General features: G+C 38.0%; 1 protein-coding gene across 1 annotated transcript in view; it reads right to left on the bottom strand.

The window, feature by feature from the left end:
• Positions 1-15,611, bottom strand: part of DNAH6 (dynein axonemal heavy chain 6) — a 223,413-nt gene extending 207,802 nt beyond the window's left edge. The window contains exons 1-3 of the mRNA XM_047069367.1: positions 15,387-15,611; positions 5,787-5,963; positions 2,071-2,327 (exon numbers count right to left, since the gene is read on the bottom strand). Coding sequence (XP_046925323.1) covers positions 2,071-2,327; positions 5,787-5,963; positions 15,387-15,611 — 659 coding nt within the window. The remainder of the gene's footprint in view (positions 1-2,070; positions 2,328-5,786; positions 5,964-15,386) is intronic.
• Between the last annotated feature and the right edge of the window lie 849 nt (positions 15,612-16,460).

Genomic DNA, 16,460 nt, shown 5'->3' with positions numbered 1-16,460 from the left:
ACTTGTGCTCTGTCTCTTGTTTTCAAAAATAAATACACATTTTAAAAAATTTTCAAAAAGAAGTAGTAAGGCAGTGGTGGGAATGACAATACTATTAAAGGGATTATTTTCTTTTACATCAAAGGTCTTTAAATTCTATTCTATATTAATTCTCCCATCTTAAAAAAGAAAAAAAAACCTCACTAGACCCCAATTCTCCTTTCATCTATCACCTCACTTCTTTCATATCTTTGGCATCCCCAAATTAGTAGGTCCAAACCCAAACTCTTTTTTTTCCCCAATAAATCTGTTCCATTCAGTTTTCTGTGTCTCAGATACAAGCAACTCTAACCTTCCTCTTGAGCCCAGTCAACTGGATCATTAAAGTCATCCAGGACTCCTCTCTGGTTTTCCACCTTGCATACAGTCCATAAAAACATCCTGTTGGCTTGACCTTCAACTTATTTCCAGAATTCAACCCACTTCTCATCACCTCCTCCTGGTTCATCTCTCACCTGAATCATTACAGCCTTCTAATTGGTCTTCCTTTTCAACTCTTGCTTTTGAGAAGCAAGAAGAAATATTCTCTACACAGCAACCAGAGCAGTCCTTTTCAAAATGTAACTCAGATCATGACACTTCTCTGCTTGAAGTCTATCCATGGTTCTCCACTTTTCTCAAAGTAAAACTTAATGTTCATAGGATGACTGTCAAGGCCCTTCATGGTCTGTTTTCTAGCTCTCATTCACTCTCCTACAGTCTTTGCTTCTTGAACATGCCAGGAGCATTCCTGACTTGGGGCATTTGTATTCACTTTCCTGCAGTCTGGAATGCTTCTTTCTTCTCTCTGTCAGTACATCATTGACTCCTTCTCCTTCCAGTCCTTATTCAAATAGCCGCTTGTCAATGAGGCCTACCCTGACCATCCCAGCTAATTCACAACTTCTTCCCCAGAACTCCTAATCTCCTTCGCTCTGCTCTACTTTTTCTGTAAAACTTATCACCGTCCAGCATTCTCTGTAATTTACTCAGATGTTGTGTTTGTTACTGTCTCCCTCTACTAAGATGCAAGCTCCACAAGGACAGCAATTTTGATCTGGGTGGCTCACTAACATCTCTCTAGCACCTAGAACAGTTCATGCTATAGGGTTGGGTGCTCAATACATTTTGTTGAATGATTGGATTTTTATAGGCCTATCTGTTCGTTCTATAAATTATATCTCATTCTAATTAAGCTCTTTCAGGATTTATAATAAATCTATCATTTAAAAATGTTATTCTTCTCTCCCTCTCAATCCTAGAAGGAGTGCTGTCTTCAGTGTTACCCGACTCAGTCAAAACTACAGGGCTGAGTAAGGGAGAAGAAGATAATTCCTAGGAGTTCCTTTCATCTTCCTACACAGCAGAGAATGGGAAGGTAGCTCCAAGAATTTGGTGGTAAAGCTAAACTACTATCAGCTTCCAGGAAAGACCGTCTCAACAACAATTGTCAACTCAACCAAACAACAATGGAGCAAAGCCAGTATCAACTTTAAGTTCTGCTACCTGTTGTGCTGAACTTTAAAGCAATTCACAGACCCACATTTGTACAAATCATCTAATTATTTTAACAACAAATGTGTGCTTAGAAATAATAGTCTATGTAAATGTATGTATGTTATTCATCTATATAAATACCTTAAGTTATCAAGCTCCTTTTATTTAAAAAAAATCCTTATTCCCACTCTACTAAGCAAAGTTGAAAGAACATGTAACACAAATCATGCACCTACTTTTTACGCATTGCCTTCTTCTTTTCTCAGTAATCACAAGACATCAAAATTATCTTTGTAATATTGGTTAAAAATATATGGCATTACATAATACATAGAAGAGGCACAAAAGTGTGCTACTCTATAAAATATTGTCTATAAGTAAAAGAAAGCTAAAGGGAAAAATAAAATTATTGTGATTATGATTCATTTGTCATTGGATGATAACCAAAATTATATTTTATATTTACCATTAATACCCAATCAATTATGGATAACATTTGCGATCTTATTTGAAGCTTTTACTGTTGAATACATTGCTTCATAAAAGAGAACTCACTTGAGGTTATATGTATCATATTCAGTGGAAGACCTTGGCACTGCAGGGATCATATAAAGAAATCCGAGGTGTTCATTTTCACGTATTATTTTAATGATTTGCAAAGGATTACAAACGTTGGCTTTAACGACTTCTTCCCGATCATGGAAAAAGTACTTAGGGTACGCTGAGGAACTGGTCCCATAGAGACCTCTTCTTCCAATACTGGTACGTGACAGTTTAGGAGGAGAGGGAGAGAACATCTCAGCAGAGGGCTGCTGGATCAAAACAAAGCCAATTTTTAAAATGATGAGTTTTTGCAAAACAAAACCAAAAGACATGACTAAAAAAACATGATAAAATATTAACCTCAAGCACTAATTACTGAAGTTCCTGAGATGTCTAGTGCTCAAAGGCAAGTATTAAAAAAAAAATTTTTTTTTTTAATTTGAGAGACAGAACATGCACTTAGGGGAGGGGCAGAGGGATGGAGGGAGAGAGAGAGAGAATCCTAAGCAGGCTTCATGTTCAGCTTTCAGCTGATGTGGCACTCCGGCTAAGCCACCCAGGCGCCCCAATCATTTTTGAACTGAAAAACTTCAAATTATTGTAAGGAGTGATAATATTCCTTCCAAGTACTCCTTATCCAGGTGTCCATCCCCTTTCCCAAACCCCCCAACATCAGCTCTCACCGCTGCCTTCTTTCAAGTCAAGTGTTTATTACATCAAAATGCCACTACTTCTCTGGTGTTCTTGGGAGTCCACTTTTCCTGCTCAGTTGCTTAGCGTCTATCCTGACCGTGGCCTCTCCCCTTAACCTCCTCACCTAGTTCTGACAACCTTAATGCTTTTCAGTGTGTGAATTCTTAAGACAGCTGTCACCATAGCTCATAATAAAATACTTTTGAGTAAATGTAAGGGGTGGTTACACTGAGCATTGGGGGACCACTATGTAATAATACCCTTGGAGAAGTATACATGTTACAAATTCATAATTGCCAGTTCTGTAGACCAGTGTTTCTCACATTTAAATGTGAGTGTGAATTATCTAGGTGTCCTGTTAAATTGCAGCTTCTGTCAAGTCTGGGGTGGAGCCTGTGATCCTGCATTTCTAACCTGCGGATACTGTGGACCACCACTGGAGCATCAAGGCTAAGTCCCCACCATGTTCACACACTTGAGCTTTGCTCTAAACCCCCAGCTCCCCTGTCTGTGCTCTCAGTGCCACTCACACTCCTTTGTTCCTCCTCAACAAACCTTGGGGCAGCATCACACACACCCTCTCCTCCTGTGGGGGAGGGTGATAACTGTCATCACCTTGTCTCTCTGACAGTGGACGGGCAACTGGCACTAAGACACAAGAATCCCCATCGCAGACCTGCTTTGTTGAATAGCCGATGCAAATATATAAATGATATCTTTATTGCCTGTTAGCATAACTAACAGAGGCTGCCATTTCTCCGAGAGATTGATTTACCACAAGCTCTACGGAACAACGTCTTCAGAACGTTTGCATTCACAGGTGTCATCATTTTCCATCTCTTGATTAAATATACCCTGTTGAATAGGAGTTTGAGATGAAAATCCTGGAAAGTTTAGAGCTGAAGGAAATACATCTTTGAATTCAAAAGATAAAATGTGCTTCTTTCACTTATTGGCCGGAGACAGCAGCAACCACACTGTTTTCTTATGTAAAAGAATAGGCCAGGGGCACCTGCCTGGCTCAGTCCTTGAGCTTTAACCCTTCATTTCAGCTCTGGTCATGATCCCAGGGTTGAGGGATTGAGGCCCATGGTGGGCTCTGCTCTGAGCAGGGAGCCTGGGATTCTCTCTCCCTCTCGCTCTCTCCCTCCCACATGCATGTGCTCTCTCACTCTCGCTCTCTCTAACAACAACAAAAAAAGGCCCAAAGAGAAAATACACATTGCCTTGTCCCAATGTTTCAACAAGGGCTATAGTAAACTTTAATATTTTTATGAGAGTGGAGTATCAATATTTTACAGAAAATGCATGTATTTTCTTTATTATATCCTTCAAGAAGTTTTACTGCCTTCTAAGTACAAGATTTCTTCAACAATAGGCCTATATATTTTCAGCTGCATACTTATTTCCAATTATGTAGCTCAATGCGAAAATGTGATTCAATTTAAGTAGCCACATAAGTTCAGATTTTGTGGGGGAAAGGGAACAAAAGAAGCATTTATTCATAAAGTGTAGAACACTTGTAGTGCTCTCTATGATGGATGCTTAGTCCAATTTGATAAGGCAATCTTCCTTAATTACTAGAAGCAACGCCTCCAACTGCCTTCTTTTATCTCTCAGGGAATCCTCACTGGTGCATTTCCATTCTAAGCTCCTTCTGAGAAATCAATACCCACCCAACCCCCCCCCCCACCACCAAAATGACCCTCTTATCAGAATAATACCTTCTCCTTTTATATGGAATATTCCCTCTCTTCCATATTTTCCCTTCAACCCCTGGCTCTTATTTGAATTCTTCACTTAGTTACCGCTACAACCACGCATAACACACAATTTAACATTCCCTTTCATCCTCCTCCCTTCATCCCAGATGTGCACAATTTCATTCTTCTTCTTTAAATTCAAGGTCATGATGCCCACTTTATACCAAATAAGCTAACTTATGAGGAATCAGTTCTTTCTTGGCTCTACTTAAGATAGCCTGTTCTCCTTTCCTACTTCACAGAAACCAAATTAGTTGAGGGTTTATAATTTTATATAACTAATCATGTGATATTCTTTCAGGGTGATCTCACCCACACCCACAGTGAGCCTCTTCCAGCCGGCTTCTCAAGCCCACCACTCTCCCACCTCCTCTGCCTTACTAACTTTCCATTCACTCCTCCAAGCTTATTAGTGCCATTCCCTATGGTAGCTTTTCCTCCACTGACCATCCCTCTCACCACCAGGTGCAAGCTCTCCCTCCTGTTCAGTTCTCCAGGATTTTGTAGCTTAAATGACCAACCAGAGTTTTTATCACTACCCCCTGAGCTGGAGCATTCACTTGTCCACGTACCCACCCAAAGATTCTGAAATCCTCGAGGATGAAGCCTGTCTTCATCTCTTCCTTTCTACCACTCTAGCCCAAAGCCTGAAACATAACTGCCACTGAAATGTTCAACAAGTCTAGAAGGATCCTCTCAATAAAAAGCTCAGAGAATTCTCGGGTCTGTTGGCATTTTTACTGTGAGTGTGTCCACATTTTTTCCCACTTCTACTCCTTTGTTTAATTATCTGCAGGTATTTATAGAAAGCCATGCTCTGGTGGTTTCTCCCAGAGCTACTATTCAAGGACTCCTTGCAAGGTACCTTCCCACTCTACAACTCACCAATTACAAAAATTGTCTTTCTAGCTGGTTCAGTTTCTGTTTTATTGCCTTTCACCAAGGTCTTCAAAAGATTGTCATTTTGGGTAATAATGATGAAAATTTCATAAAAGGTAAAATAAAATTCAAAACACTATTATGTCTTCTTTTAATATGTAAGAGAAGATTAGGGAACACCATATAGATGCTGGAAGTTTTCCTTTATGATTTTCCTCTACTGTCCAAATTTTCCTTGAGTAAGAACTGAGAAGTACTGTACTTCCCAAATCCATTGTGCAACCTGATAGAGAAAAATTTTGCAACTGTTCTTATGAGTTAAAAGCATGTTAGCAATGTTATAGGAAACTAAAACTAAATTGAAAGGATTAATTAAGTACTTTAATAGTATACCTGTTTTTTCTTCCTCACAGTATACTGAGGCTCAAGAAACTGAACAGATAATTTGGTAGAACTTCTTTCTTCAGTGCTTCCTGGAGGCTTTATGATTCCAGAAGAGATTAACTGAAATCGGTTCTGTTCATATATGTATTCTGGCCTCTTATGATCTTGGTAGACTTTTAGCACTGGCTTTGGGGAATAAAGAGACATGTTAATTTTTTCAGTGTTAACGAGAACTTGTCTTATTCTTACAACATGAACTTTGGACTCTATTCCTGTTGGAAATTGATCTTCCTGGAGTAACTTTCTAACCAAGTCACAATCATTGTGGTGGCTATCGCCATGGTCTGACCATGGTCTATTACAAGACTAAGACTTTTCTATTTGGTTTCTATTAATTCTGTCCTTTAATTACCAATGAATATTTCTATGGGTAAGGTTGTGACAGAAAGGCTCAGAGGCATGAGATCGCACACTCAGTAATTGTGCATTACAAATCCCACCATCCACTAAAACAGTCATTGTGGGAAGGATTGTACAATTCTCGCACTGTACCCCAAAGTCATTAATCAATTCCCATAGCCATAATTGGTTGGAGATCTAAAAGAAATTGTGGCAAAAAATAAAAGAAATTGTGGCATTATATTAGGCTAATCTAATTTCAGATTAAGGCAATAAAATCTAGCATTCAACATAATACACTAAAGCAAGGAATTCACCATAATGGCTTTAGGCTTCTAAGCATTATTTATATATTGATTTATTTTTAAAGTTTATTTATTTACTATGAGAGAGAGAGTGTGAGCGGGGGATAGGCAGAAAGAGAGAGAGGAAGAAAGAGAATACCCCAATCAGGCTCCTTGCTGCCAGCACAGAACCGATATGGGGCTTGAGCCCACAAAAGTGTGAGATTATGGCCTGAGCTGAAACCAAGAGTTGGATGCGCAACCCACTGAGCAACCCAGGTGCCGCTCTAAGCAAAATGACTTTAGCATGATAGCTAATCTCTTACAACTGGAGCGAGAAAGAAAAGCTTGAGAGTAAGCATAGGAAACAGCTGTTAAATTTTCAGGTATGTGTAAATAACATTTGGTTTTGGTTAAAAATCCCTCTTGAGCCACTCACTGTAGAAAGGAAAAGACTACAGAGATGGGGGCAGGAGGATCTCAGCTATATCAATGTGGAAAATCAACACAGACCAGAATCACAAGGTAAGAAGGGGAGAAAAGCTTCTGCACAGCAAATGAAACCATAAACAAAATGAAAAGGCAATCTACCAAGTGGGAGAAAATATGTGCAAATTATATGGTGATAGGGGGTTAAGTACCAAAATCTATAAAGAATTCATACCACTCAATAGCAAAATCAAAACAATCCAATTAAAAAGTAGAAAGAGGATCTGTATAGACATTTTTTCCCCAAAGACATGGAGATGGCCAGAAAGTATATGAAAAGATGCTCATCACTAATCATTAGAGAAGTGCAAATCAAAACCACAATGAAATATCACCTCACACTTGTCAGAATGGCTATGATCAAAAAGATAATAAACAAATGTTGGCGAGAATGTGCAGAAAAGGGAACCCCCATCAACATTTAATATCACAGTTTGTATCTTTTTATCTTGTGCATTCATAACAAAGTATTGCAATTATAGTAATTTTTACTACTCTTGTCTTTTAGTCTTCAACTAGCTTTATAAATAAGAGATTAATCCACCACCTTTACATTAGATTATTCTGAATTTTACTATGTATTCACCTTTACCTGTGAATTTTATACTGTCATATTTTCCTGTTACTAACTAGTACCCTTTGATTTCAGCTTAAAGAAGTCCCTTACAATTTACTTTTAAATAACAAAGTAACAAGCATACACAGAGAGAAAGAAAGCAAATATGGCAAAACACTAATAACTTTGAATCTAGGTGGATGGTGTATAAATATTCATTTTACTATTCTTTCTACTTTTCTGTGCATTTGGAACTTTTTATAGTAAAATGTTGGGAGACATTGATTTTTTCAAATAAAGTGGCAAAAATACAAAAAGTTAGATAGATTCACACAAACCCTAATAGTGATAATCTCCAAGAAAGGAAAGAGGGCATTGAGACTAAAATGGGATACAAAAGGTATTTGAAATGTATTTATAACATTCCTTTAAAAATAGATATTGAATCAGGGCCACCTAGGTGGCTCAATCAAGCCAACTCTTGGTTTCAGCTCAGGTCTTGATGTCACAGTTTCACTGGTACTGTGGAACCTGTTGGGATTCTCTCTCTCTCTGCCCCTCTCCCACTTGCTCTATCTCTGTCTCTCTCAAAATAAATAAATAAATGAAACGACAAAATAAAGAAAAATAGATATTGAATCAAACTAAGCAAACAACATTATTAATTTGGGATACACACACTTGTTTATTATATCCCTCTTTGTAGCATTTTATATATTTGAAACTTTCATAATAATAAAACAGAAACAGAGGAAAACTTAACTATTTAGCAAAATCAGAAGCAAACCTCAATCATCCTAAATAGTAAACAGCTAAAGCCATTATGAAAATCAAGAACAAGGTCACTATTTTCACTATCACCTTTAGTTTTCAATTCTCAAATTGAAGCATCTATAACAGGGGTCAGTAAAATTTCTCTGTAAGGGACCACACAGTAAATATTTTAGGCTTTGTGAGCCATATGGTCTCTGTCACAACTACTCTATTATTGAAGCACCAAGGCAGCCTTAGATGATATGAAAATAAATGGATATGGCATTATTTACAAAAACAGGTTACAGGACTGTATTTGACCCATGGGCCACAGTGACCCCTAATCTAAAAAATAAAGTAATTGGTGTAAACAGTAGGAAAAAAGAGCAAAATTATCTAACTATCAGTGATATTATATACATTAAAAATGAGGGGCGCCTGGGTGGCGCAGTCGGTTAAGCGTCCGACTTCGCCAGGTCACGATCTCGCAGTCTGTGAGTTCGAGCCCCGCGTCAGGCTCTGGGCTGATGGCTCGGAGCCTGAAGCCTGTTTCCGATTCTGTGTCTCCCTCTCTCTCTGCCCCTCGCCCGTTCATGCTCTGTCTCTCTCTGTCCCAAAAATAAATAAACGTTGAAAAAAAAAAAAAAATGAAAGCCTAAGGGCACCTGGGTGGCTCAGTTGGTTAAGCGTCTGACTTTGGCTCAGGTCATGATCTATGGTCCGTAAGTTCGAACCCCACATCGGGCTCTGTGTTGACAGCTCAGAGCCTGGAGCCTGTTTCAGATTTTGTGTCTCCCTCTCTCTCTCTGACCCTCCCCCATTCAAGCTCTGTCTCAAAAATAAATAAACGTTAAAATAAATAAATAGATAGATAGATAAATAAATAAATAAAAATGAAAGCCTAGCTACTCAAGTAACAATAAGGATTGAAAACAATATTGGTGAGGTTTCTGTTACAAAGTAAACACATTTGCTTTTTTCTGTACTAAAACAGAAATTGGATCACAATAAAAAAAAACCTAAAACTGAAATACTTAAGAATTTAACAAGAAAAGGACCTTATTATAGCAAACTATAAAGTCTCATGTAGAATTAAAACAAAAACTGCAAAAGTATGAGGAAATGCCAAATGTTAATTATGGGGAAAATGCCATGCTCATCTCCATATACGTCAAAAAGGCATTTGATAAAATTCAACTATTTTCGATAAAAATCTATTTATGACTTTGTAAAGTCTGTTTATGTAATCGCTACACCCAAAACATGGCTTAAACTCACAACCCTGAGATCAAGAGTCACATGCTCTTCTGACGGAGACAGGCAGATGCCCCTATTTATGATTTTTTGATAAAAATCTATTTTTGATAAAAACATTAATCAAGAAAGGATAGATAACTTCCTTAAAAATCTCAATGGCTAGGGGTGCTTGGGTGGCTCAGTTGGTTAAGCATCTGACTTCAGCTCAGGTCATGATCTCACCACTGGTGAGTTCGAGTCTCACATCAGGCTCTGTGCTACAATTCAAAGCCTGGAGCTTGCTTCGGATTCTGTGTTTCCCTCTCTCTCTGCTCCTCTCCTACTCAAGCTCTATCTCTGTCCCTCTCTCAAAAATAAAACATTAAAAAAAAATCTCAATGGCTAATATCATGCTTAAAGAGGGAACACTTAGAAACATTCCTACTAATCTCAGGAGAAATACAAAAATGTCTACTGTCCACACTATTGTTTCTAATATTTTACACATATTAGCCAATACAGTAGTTCAAAGACACAGTATAAATACAAAAATTGGAAAGAAGGTGGCAAAAGTGTCATTATTACCAGATGATTTTATTGTTTACCTGAAACACTTGAGAGAATAAACAGAAAACTGGCACAAAATTAACATCCAGAAATAAAACCTGTTAATAAACTTAATAAGAAACAAGTAAAAGTCAGATGAGGAAAACTTCAAAACACTCATGATAGTCATGAAAGAAAAAGCAAACAAATGAAGTTCGATTTTGTTCTTGATTTGGAAAATTAATTATTAAAAAATATCAAGTTAATCTAGTTAATCAGGTTAATCAAGTTAATCCATAAATTTAACATAATCCTGACAGGATATATTGGAGATTAGAAATCTGATTCTAAATTTAATACATAAAAATAATTAGAAAGAATAGCCACAAAAGCCCTGGGGGGAAAAAATGAGTGACCAGCCCTACCAGATATTAAAATGTTATAAAACTAAAGGGGCACCTGGGTGTCTCAGTTGGTTAAGCATCCGACTTCAGCTCAGGACATGATCTCATAGTCCGTGGGTTCAAGCCCCAAGTCAGGCTTTGTGCTGACAGCTCAGAGCCTGGAGCCTGCTTCAGATTCTGTGTCTCCCTCTCTCTCTGCCCCTCCCCAGCTTATGTTCTTTCTTTCTCTCTCTCTCAAAAATAAACGTTTAAAAAAAATAAATAAAATGTTATAAAACTACAATAATTAAAACTTTGTATTCTGGACACATGAAAAGATCAATGGATCAGAATAGAAAATCCAGCAACAGATCCCAAAATATAAAGGGGAACTGAGTTTATAACAAAGGTGATACTTTAAGGAAAATAATATTATTCAATACATAATAATGAAATAACTGTAAAGCTAGTAGGGACAAAGTTGGATCCTCTCATTCATTACACTGGGAAAAACTGTGAATAGATCAAAGATTTAAATGTAAAATAAAAATAATCTTAAAGTAATTTTTTTAAATTTTTTTTTCAACGTTTATTTATTTTTGGGACAGAGAGAGACAGAGCATGAATGGGGGAGGGGCAGAGAGAGAGGGAGACACAGAATCGGAAGCAGGCTCCAGGCTCTGAGCCATCAGCCCAGAGCCCGACGCGGGGCTCGAACTCCCGGACCGCGAGATCGTGACCTGGCTGAAGTCGGACGCTTGACCGACTGCGCCACCCAGGCGCCCCAATCTTAAAGTAATTTTTAAAGAGAAGTATCTAAGACATCACTAAATAATTTTATTTTTACAATCTTGCTAAGTGTAGGGCCTAAGTATCACATAAAACTCAGAAGACAGAAACTCAATTACATAAAAATTAGGAATTAAAACAAAACTTGAAAATTTTTATAATGCTTATCACAGATAAGGGGCTTATTTCCTAATATAGGAAGAACTCAGGCAAATCAATGAGAAAAACACCAACTGCCCAATTAGAAAATAAGACACGAAGATCCATATATTCACAGAGAGAAAAATAATTCCTAAACATATGAAAAGACATTCAACCTTTTTCAAGAAGAAACTTAAATTAAAGCTACTCTGAGACAGCATTTTTCTTGTATTACTGAAGCAACATTTACTAACCAAAATTACAAACGTACATATGTTTTGAGTTGGCGACTCCATTTCTAGGACGTCTGCCTACAGATGGAATCTCAAGTGTAGGAGATGGCATATGCACAAGATTATTCACTGTAACACTGTTGTCATAAAAATACTATTTTAAAAACCTAATCTATAAATTTGGGGCTTACTAAATACACTATGGTACATTCATATGGTACATTATGAGCTATAAAGCAAATTGATATAAAAGAACTTTGGGACATATGAAATGATCTCCAAGTTATGTATTAAATGAAGCAAGTAAGGGGCAGCAAAGTTTGTTTATTATGCTAGCTTTAGGCTTAGACAGCGTAACACATCTCTGAAAGCATACACACTCTTACCATTAAGCCTCTAGAGTAGGAAGCTGAATGGATGAGGGACAGTGGTAGAAAACAGACTTTAACTGTGTAACTTCCGTACACTTTTAAAAAAATTTTTTAAATGTTTTTATTTTTGAGACAGAGAGAGACAGAGCATGAGCAGGGGAGGGGCAGAGAGAGAGGGAGACACAGAATCTGGAACAGGCTCCAGGCTCTGAGCTGTCAGCAGAAAGCTTGAGGCAGGGCTCGAACCCACGGACTGTGAGATCATGACCTAAGCTGAAGTCGGAAGCCTAACCGACTGAGCCACCCAGGCGCCCCATTTCTGTACACTTTTAAATGAATTACTTATCTAAGAAGGATGAATTTTAAAGTTTATATGGAAGGATAACCATCTAAAACAGAGAATATATAAAAAATAAGAATGGCGAGGAACCAGTTGCCTTCCACTTACCAAAACATGCTCATTGTAATCAAAACAATGTGGTTAGATCAGTAGAGAAAAGAATCAAGATCTGTAAACAGATCTCGCTATTTTATACGTGATATAGTGAGAAGTTTATACACTATAAAGGTGGTGTTTTAATTTGGTGGGAAAAACGTGGTGGTAGCAAAACGTTTCTAAGAAAATGTTAGTCCCTTTCCTCACACCAGATTTACTTTTTTTTTAATGTTTATTTATTTTTGAGATAGAGAGAGACAGAGCATGAATGGGGGAGGGTCAGAGAGAGGGAGACACAGAATCTGAAACAGGCTCCAGGCTCTGAGCTGTCAGCAGAAAGCTTGAGGTGGGGCTCGAACCCATGGACTGTGAGATCATGACCCGAGCTGAAGTCGGACGCTTAACCGACTGAGCCACCCAGGTGCCCCTCCTCACACCAAATTTAAAAGTTTATGTGAATGAAAGTTTTAAATGTGAAATTACAAAAATAAAGAAGAAAATGTGGGGAAATGCTGCCTGTCAACATATGAGTATAAAGCAGTGGTCAGTGGAGAGAAAATGAAGTCCAATTCAAAGTGAATGCTGCAATTCAGATAAGAACAGGACCCTCAACACCAATCCCACAGAGAGGATTAGCAGCAGCCGGTGTGAGGGTGCAGCTTCAGCCACCCCATTCAGACAGCAAAAGGCTGGAAGATATTACAGGAAAACCTCGGAAAGGGTGAAAGTGAAATTTAATTTAGGCAGCACATGCGTGCTGGTTTGAGAAACTGGTCCTCAAGTAAAATGTGTGTGAATCAAAAGTATGTATATTTTTTCCATTCAACCCAACAGTACTAATCATGGAGCTTTATCCCACAAGAATATAGGCACCGGTACAGATGGATAATAAAATGATTTTGCTGTACCAGTATAAATATTTGTAAAATAAATGTCCCAAAGAGGATGATTTAATCAATTATGGAATATTCATGCAATTGGATACTTTAATAGGATAGGCAACCATTAAAAAGAATGTGTTCTAGAAATATCATCTGACTTGGAGGAAGTCCTACAATGTCTATTTAGGTACAAAAAGCAACATGTGGCAACATTTATGTTTATGTTGTAAAACAAATATCCAAAAGCCTAAATATGTATTTTGTGTGTGTTCATCCATTTGTATAAAACTGAGCATGGAAAAAGGCAAGAGGGATATACACTAGACTGTTGAAAACCTTAGATATAGACAAGGGGGTTGGAGACTGGAGAATTACAAGTAAGGAAAAGATATGAAAGAAGAGTAAAACAGGGAAGGGGGGGCAGGAGAGAGAAAGGCAGAGAGAGGAGGAAGGGAGCGAGGGGGAGAGGGAGGAGAAGAGGAAAACAAGGGGGAAGGGAGAAAGGCAGGGGAGGAAAGGGGGGAAGGAGAGAAGGGGTAGCAATCATAAAGAGAACAAACCATAGTATGAACTCTATATAAACAAACTAAACTACAGATACCCATACACATGAAATCAGTCACTTGAAGGCAAAGCTACTTTCTCTCTGCATGATGGAAATTCAGGTATTTTTCACTTTATTCCTTATTACTTTTAGTACTGTATGAATTACCATATTCATGTATTAGTTATATTGTTCTAGTCATCTGTTAGTACATTACAAACAGCTTCAAACTTAGTGACTTAAGAAACACCTCCATTTATTTTGCTCAAAAATCTACAATTTAGGCAGAACTCACTTGAGACAGCTTGCCTTTGCTCCATCAGAGCATCAGCTGAGGCAGCTCAAAGGCTGGGGACTGGAGTCATCTAATGGCTTGTTCATTCACATGTCTGGTAGGTGATCCAGGCTATAGACTTGTTCAGATGACATCTCCTTAAGGAGACCTTTGTAGTCACACAATCTAAAGTAGCCTGCCCTTTGTTTCCACCTGTATTATTTTCTTCATAACAGCTATCATTACATGAAATTGCTCAGTCTATTTATTTAAGGTTACTAGAATGTCAACAGCCATCTTATCTGCTTTGTTCATTGCTATATTCCCAGCGTATAGCCCAATGCCTGGTACATAGTAGGTACATAATAAACATTTAATGTACAAGAATTAATTGCCCTGAAGACAAATAGAATAACTTTAATCACCAAGGGTTAATGATACACTTTTGCCAAGTGAAACTAAATATATTATAGAGAAATAAATGTAAAAAGTTTCATACTAAATCCACCAGTTACTGAATACTATATTATGGCACATCTGTGCAACAAAATACAGTGCTGCTTTTAGAAAAGATAACTCATTATGCATGGAATAGAAAATTTTCTGTATGTTTAAGTGAAATAAGCACTCTGAAGATCAGTATGTATGGTATAATCTTATATTAAAGATATGTTTATACACACACAAACACACACATTTAAATAAACATATAAACAGCCTGAAGGGCAGCCATTAACAACAGTAAGTAATGTCAGAGGGTGGGAGTGATAACTTTCACTTTTTATTCTTTGTACTTTCATTGCTCCTTTACATGGATTTAGAATTATTCAAGGGCATAAATGGATTCTTAAAATTAAGTATTTTCAGACATGCACAAAAATTTTCAGGATACGAGGCATTTATTTTACAAGTAATAAAATGATATAACTATATGTATATAACTATGTATATTATTCTTCCTGAAGGTACCAGTATTAAATGGTACCCTAATGTCTAAAAGAGCCTTGCAACTTATATAGTTAAGTATCTGTATTGCACATTATCCTAGAGAGGATTTATCTGCTACAAAACTTTGTTCACCACTGTATCCCCTCACCTTGAACAGTTACCTGGAACTTAATTTTTTTTGAATAGAGGTTTACAGGGTTTACAACTTCATAAACAAGTCTTAACTTTTAGGCTTTAATTCCTTTCTTGTTAATTAAGAGTCTAGAAATGACTTCCATCCCCCCCATAGCAATTTTGCAACTTCCTCTGGAGCCAAAGTGGCTAAAATGCTGGTTTTCGAACTTACCAGAGGCTCTAGTCTTATGGGCTGCTGTCGTTTTCTTGTTCTCTCTTGAGCTTTTGTACTGTGCCTAAACGTCAGGAATTGTGTGTCAGATTCATTTTCTGTGGGTACTATAAAACTCAGTCTTCCCTTTTTTTGTATATTGTTCAGTCTTTCAAGGATAGGGTTTTCCACCTGCTTTTCAGTATTTTTCAGTTTGGCATCTTTTGCTGAGGTGTGGAATGCCATCCTCACTCCTGGAAAGAGTAGGGTCAGGAAAAGAAAAATGAAAAGTAGAGCAAAATAACTGGGGAAGTGGGTCCAGTAGAAGTGACTTAAGAACCAGGGGGAGCTGAATTTGCTCACTCCCCAAAGAAAACCCACAAAGTTACCCATTCCTCCCAACTGAGGACTTGAATCAGAGAAATGAAAATGCCTGGCCTTCGAGAAGCCCTGTAGCTGGGGTGGGATCCAGGAATTTGCATTTCTAACAAGTTCCTGGGCGATGCTGCTGCTGCAGATGTCTCTGATTTGGGGACTGTACTGGTCTAGATTTTGAAGGATGAAAAGAAATGCAATTAGTATGGAGATCGATGTTTTTCATGCTTGAATATGCAAAATATCTCCAGGGGAGCTTGTTCAAAATGCAGGTAGCTCTAATGCAGGCAATTCGAGAAATAGAGCCTAGGTACTCAAAAAGCAAAATAAAAAAAACCAAAGGTGGGGGGTGGGGGGGAGGGGGTGGGGTGGGGTGGGGGTGGGGGGAAGAACTGTGGACTAAATCCTAAAACAGTGCTCCTGGGGCTTTTATATGCATGAGAATCTCCTGAGGAAATGGTTAAACTGCACATTCTGATCCATACACTTTGAGTAGAAAGGTCCTAGAACACTAGAACTAGGAGCCCTTGATAATGGTCTTGCATCCTCACAACCACTCATGCCCACCCCACCAGATGGGTGCAGATACTTTCCTTCAAAATAATACCATAGTGATGAGGGAGCATAAGACAAGCTGAGAGCAAAGTACAAGCTAACAGCACCCTGCTCCCTCAGGTGGGATACATGTGATTCCCTGGACACTCCTCGATGCCCGAGAAC

Source organism: Lynx rufus, unplaced genomic scaffold (genome assembly GCF_022079265.1).
Source record: "Lynx rufus isolate CCGP_SWC_20201006 ecotype Redwood Valley unplaced genomic scaffold, mLynRuf1.p SCAF_8, whole genome shotgun sequence".
In the NCBI taxonomy this organism is placed as follows: domain Eukaryota; kingdom Metazoa; phylum Chordata; class Mammalia; order Carnivora; family Felidae; genus Lynx; species Lynx rufus.
This window is presented reverse-complemented; position numbering and strand designations above follow the sequence as displayed.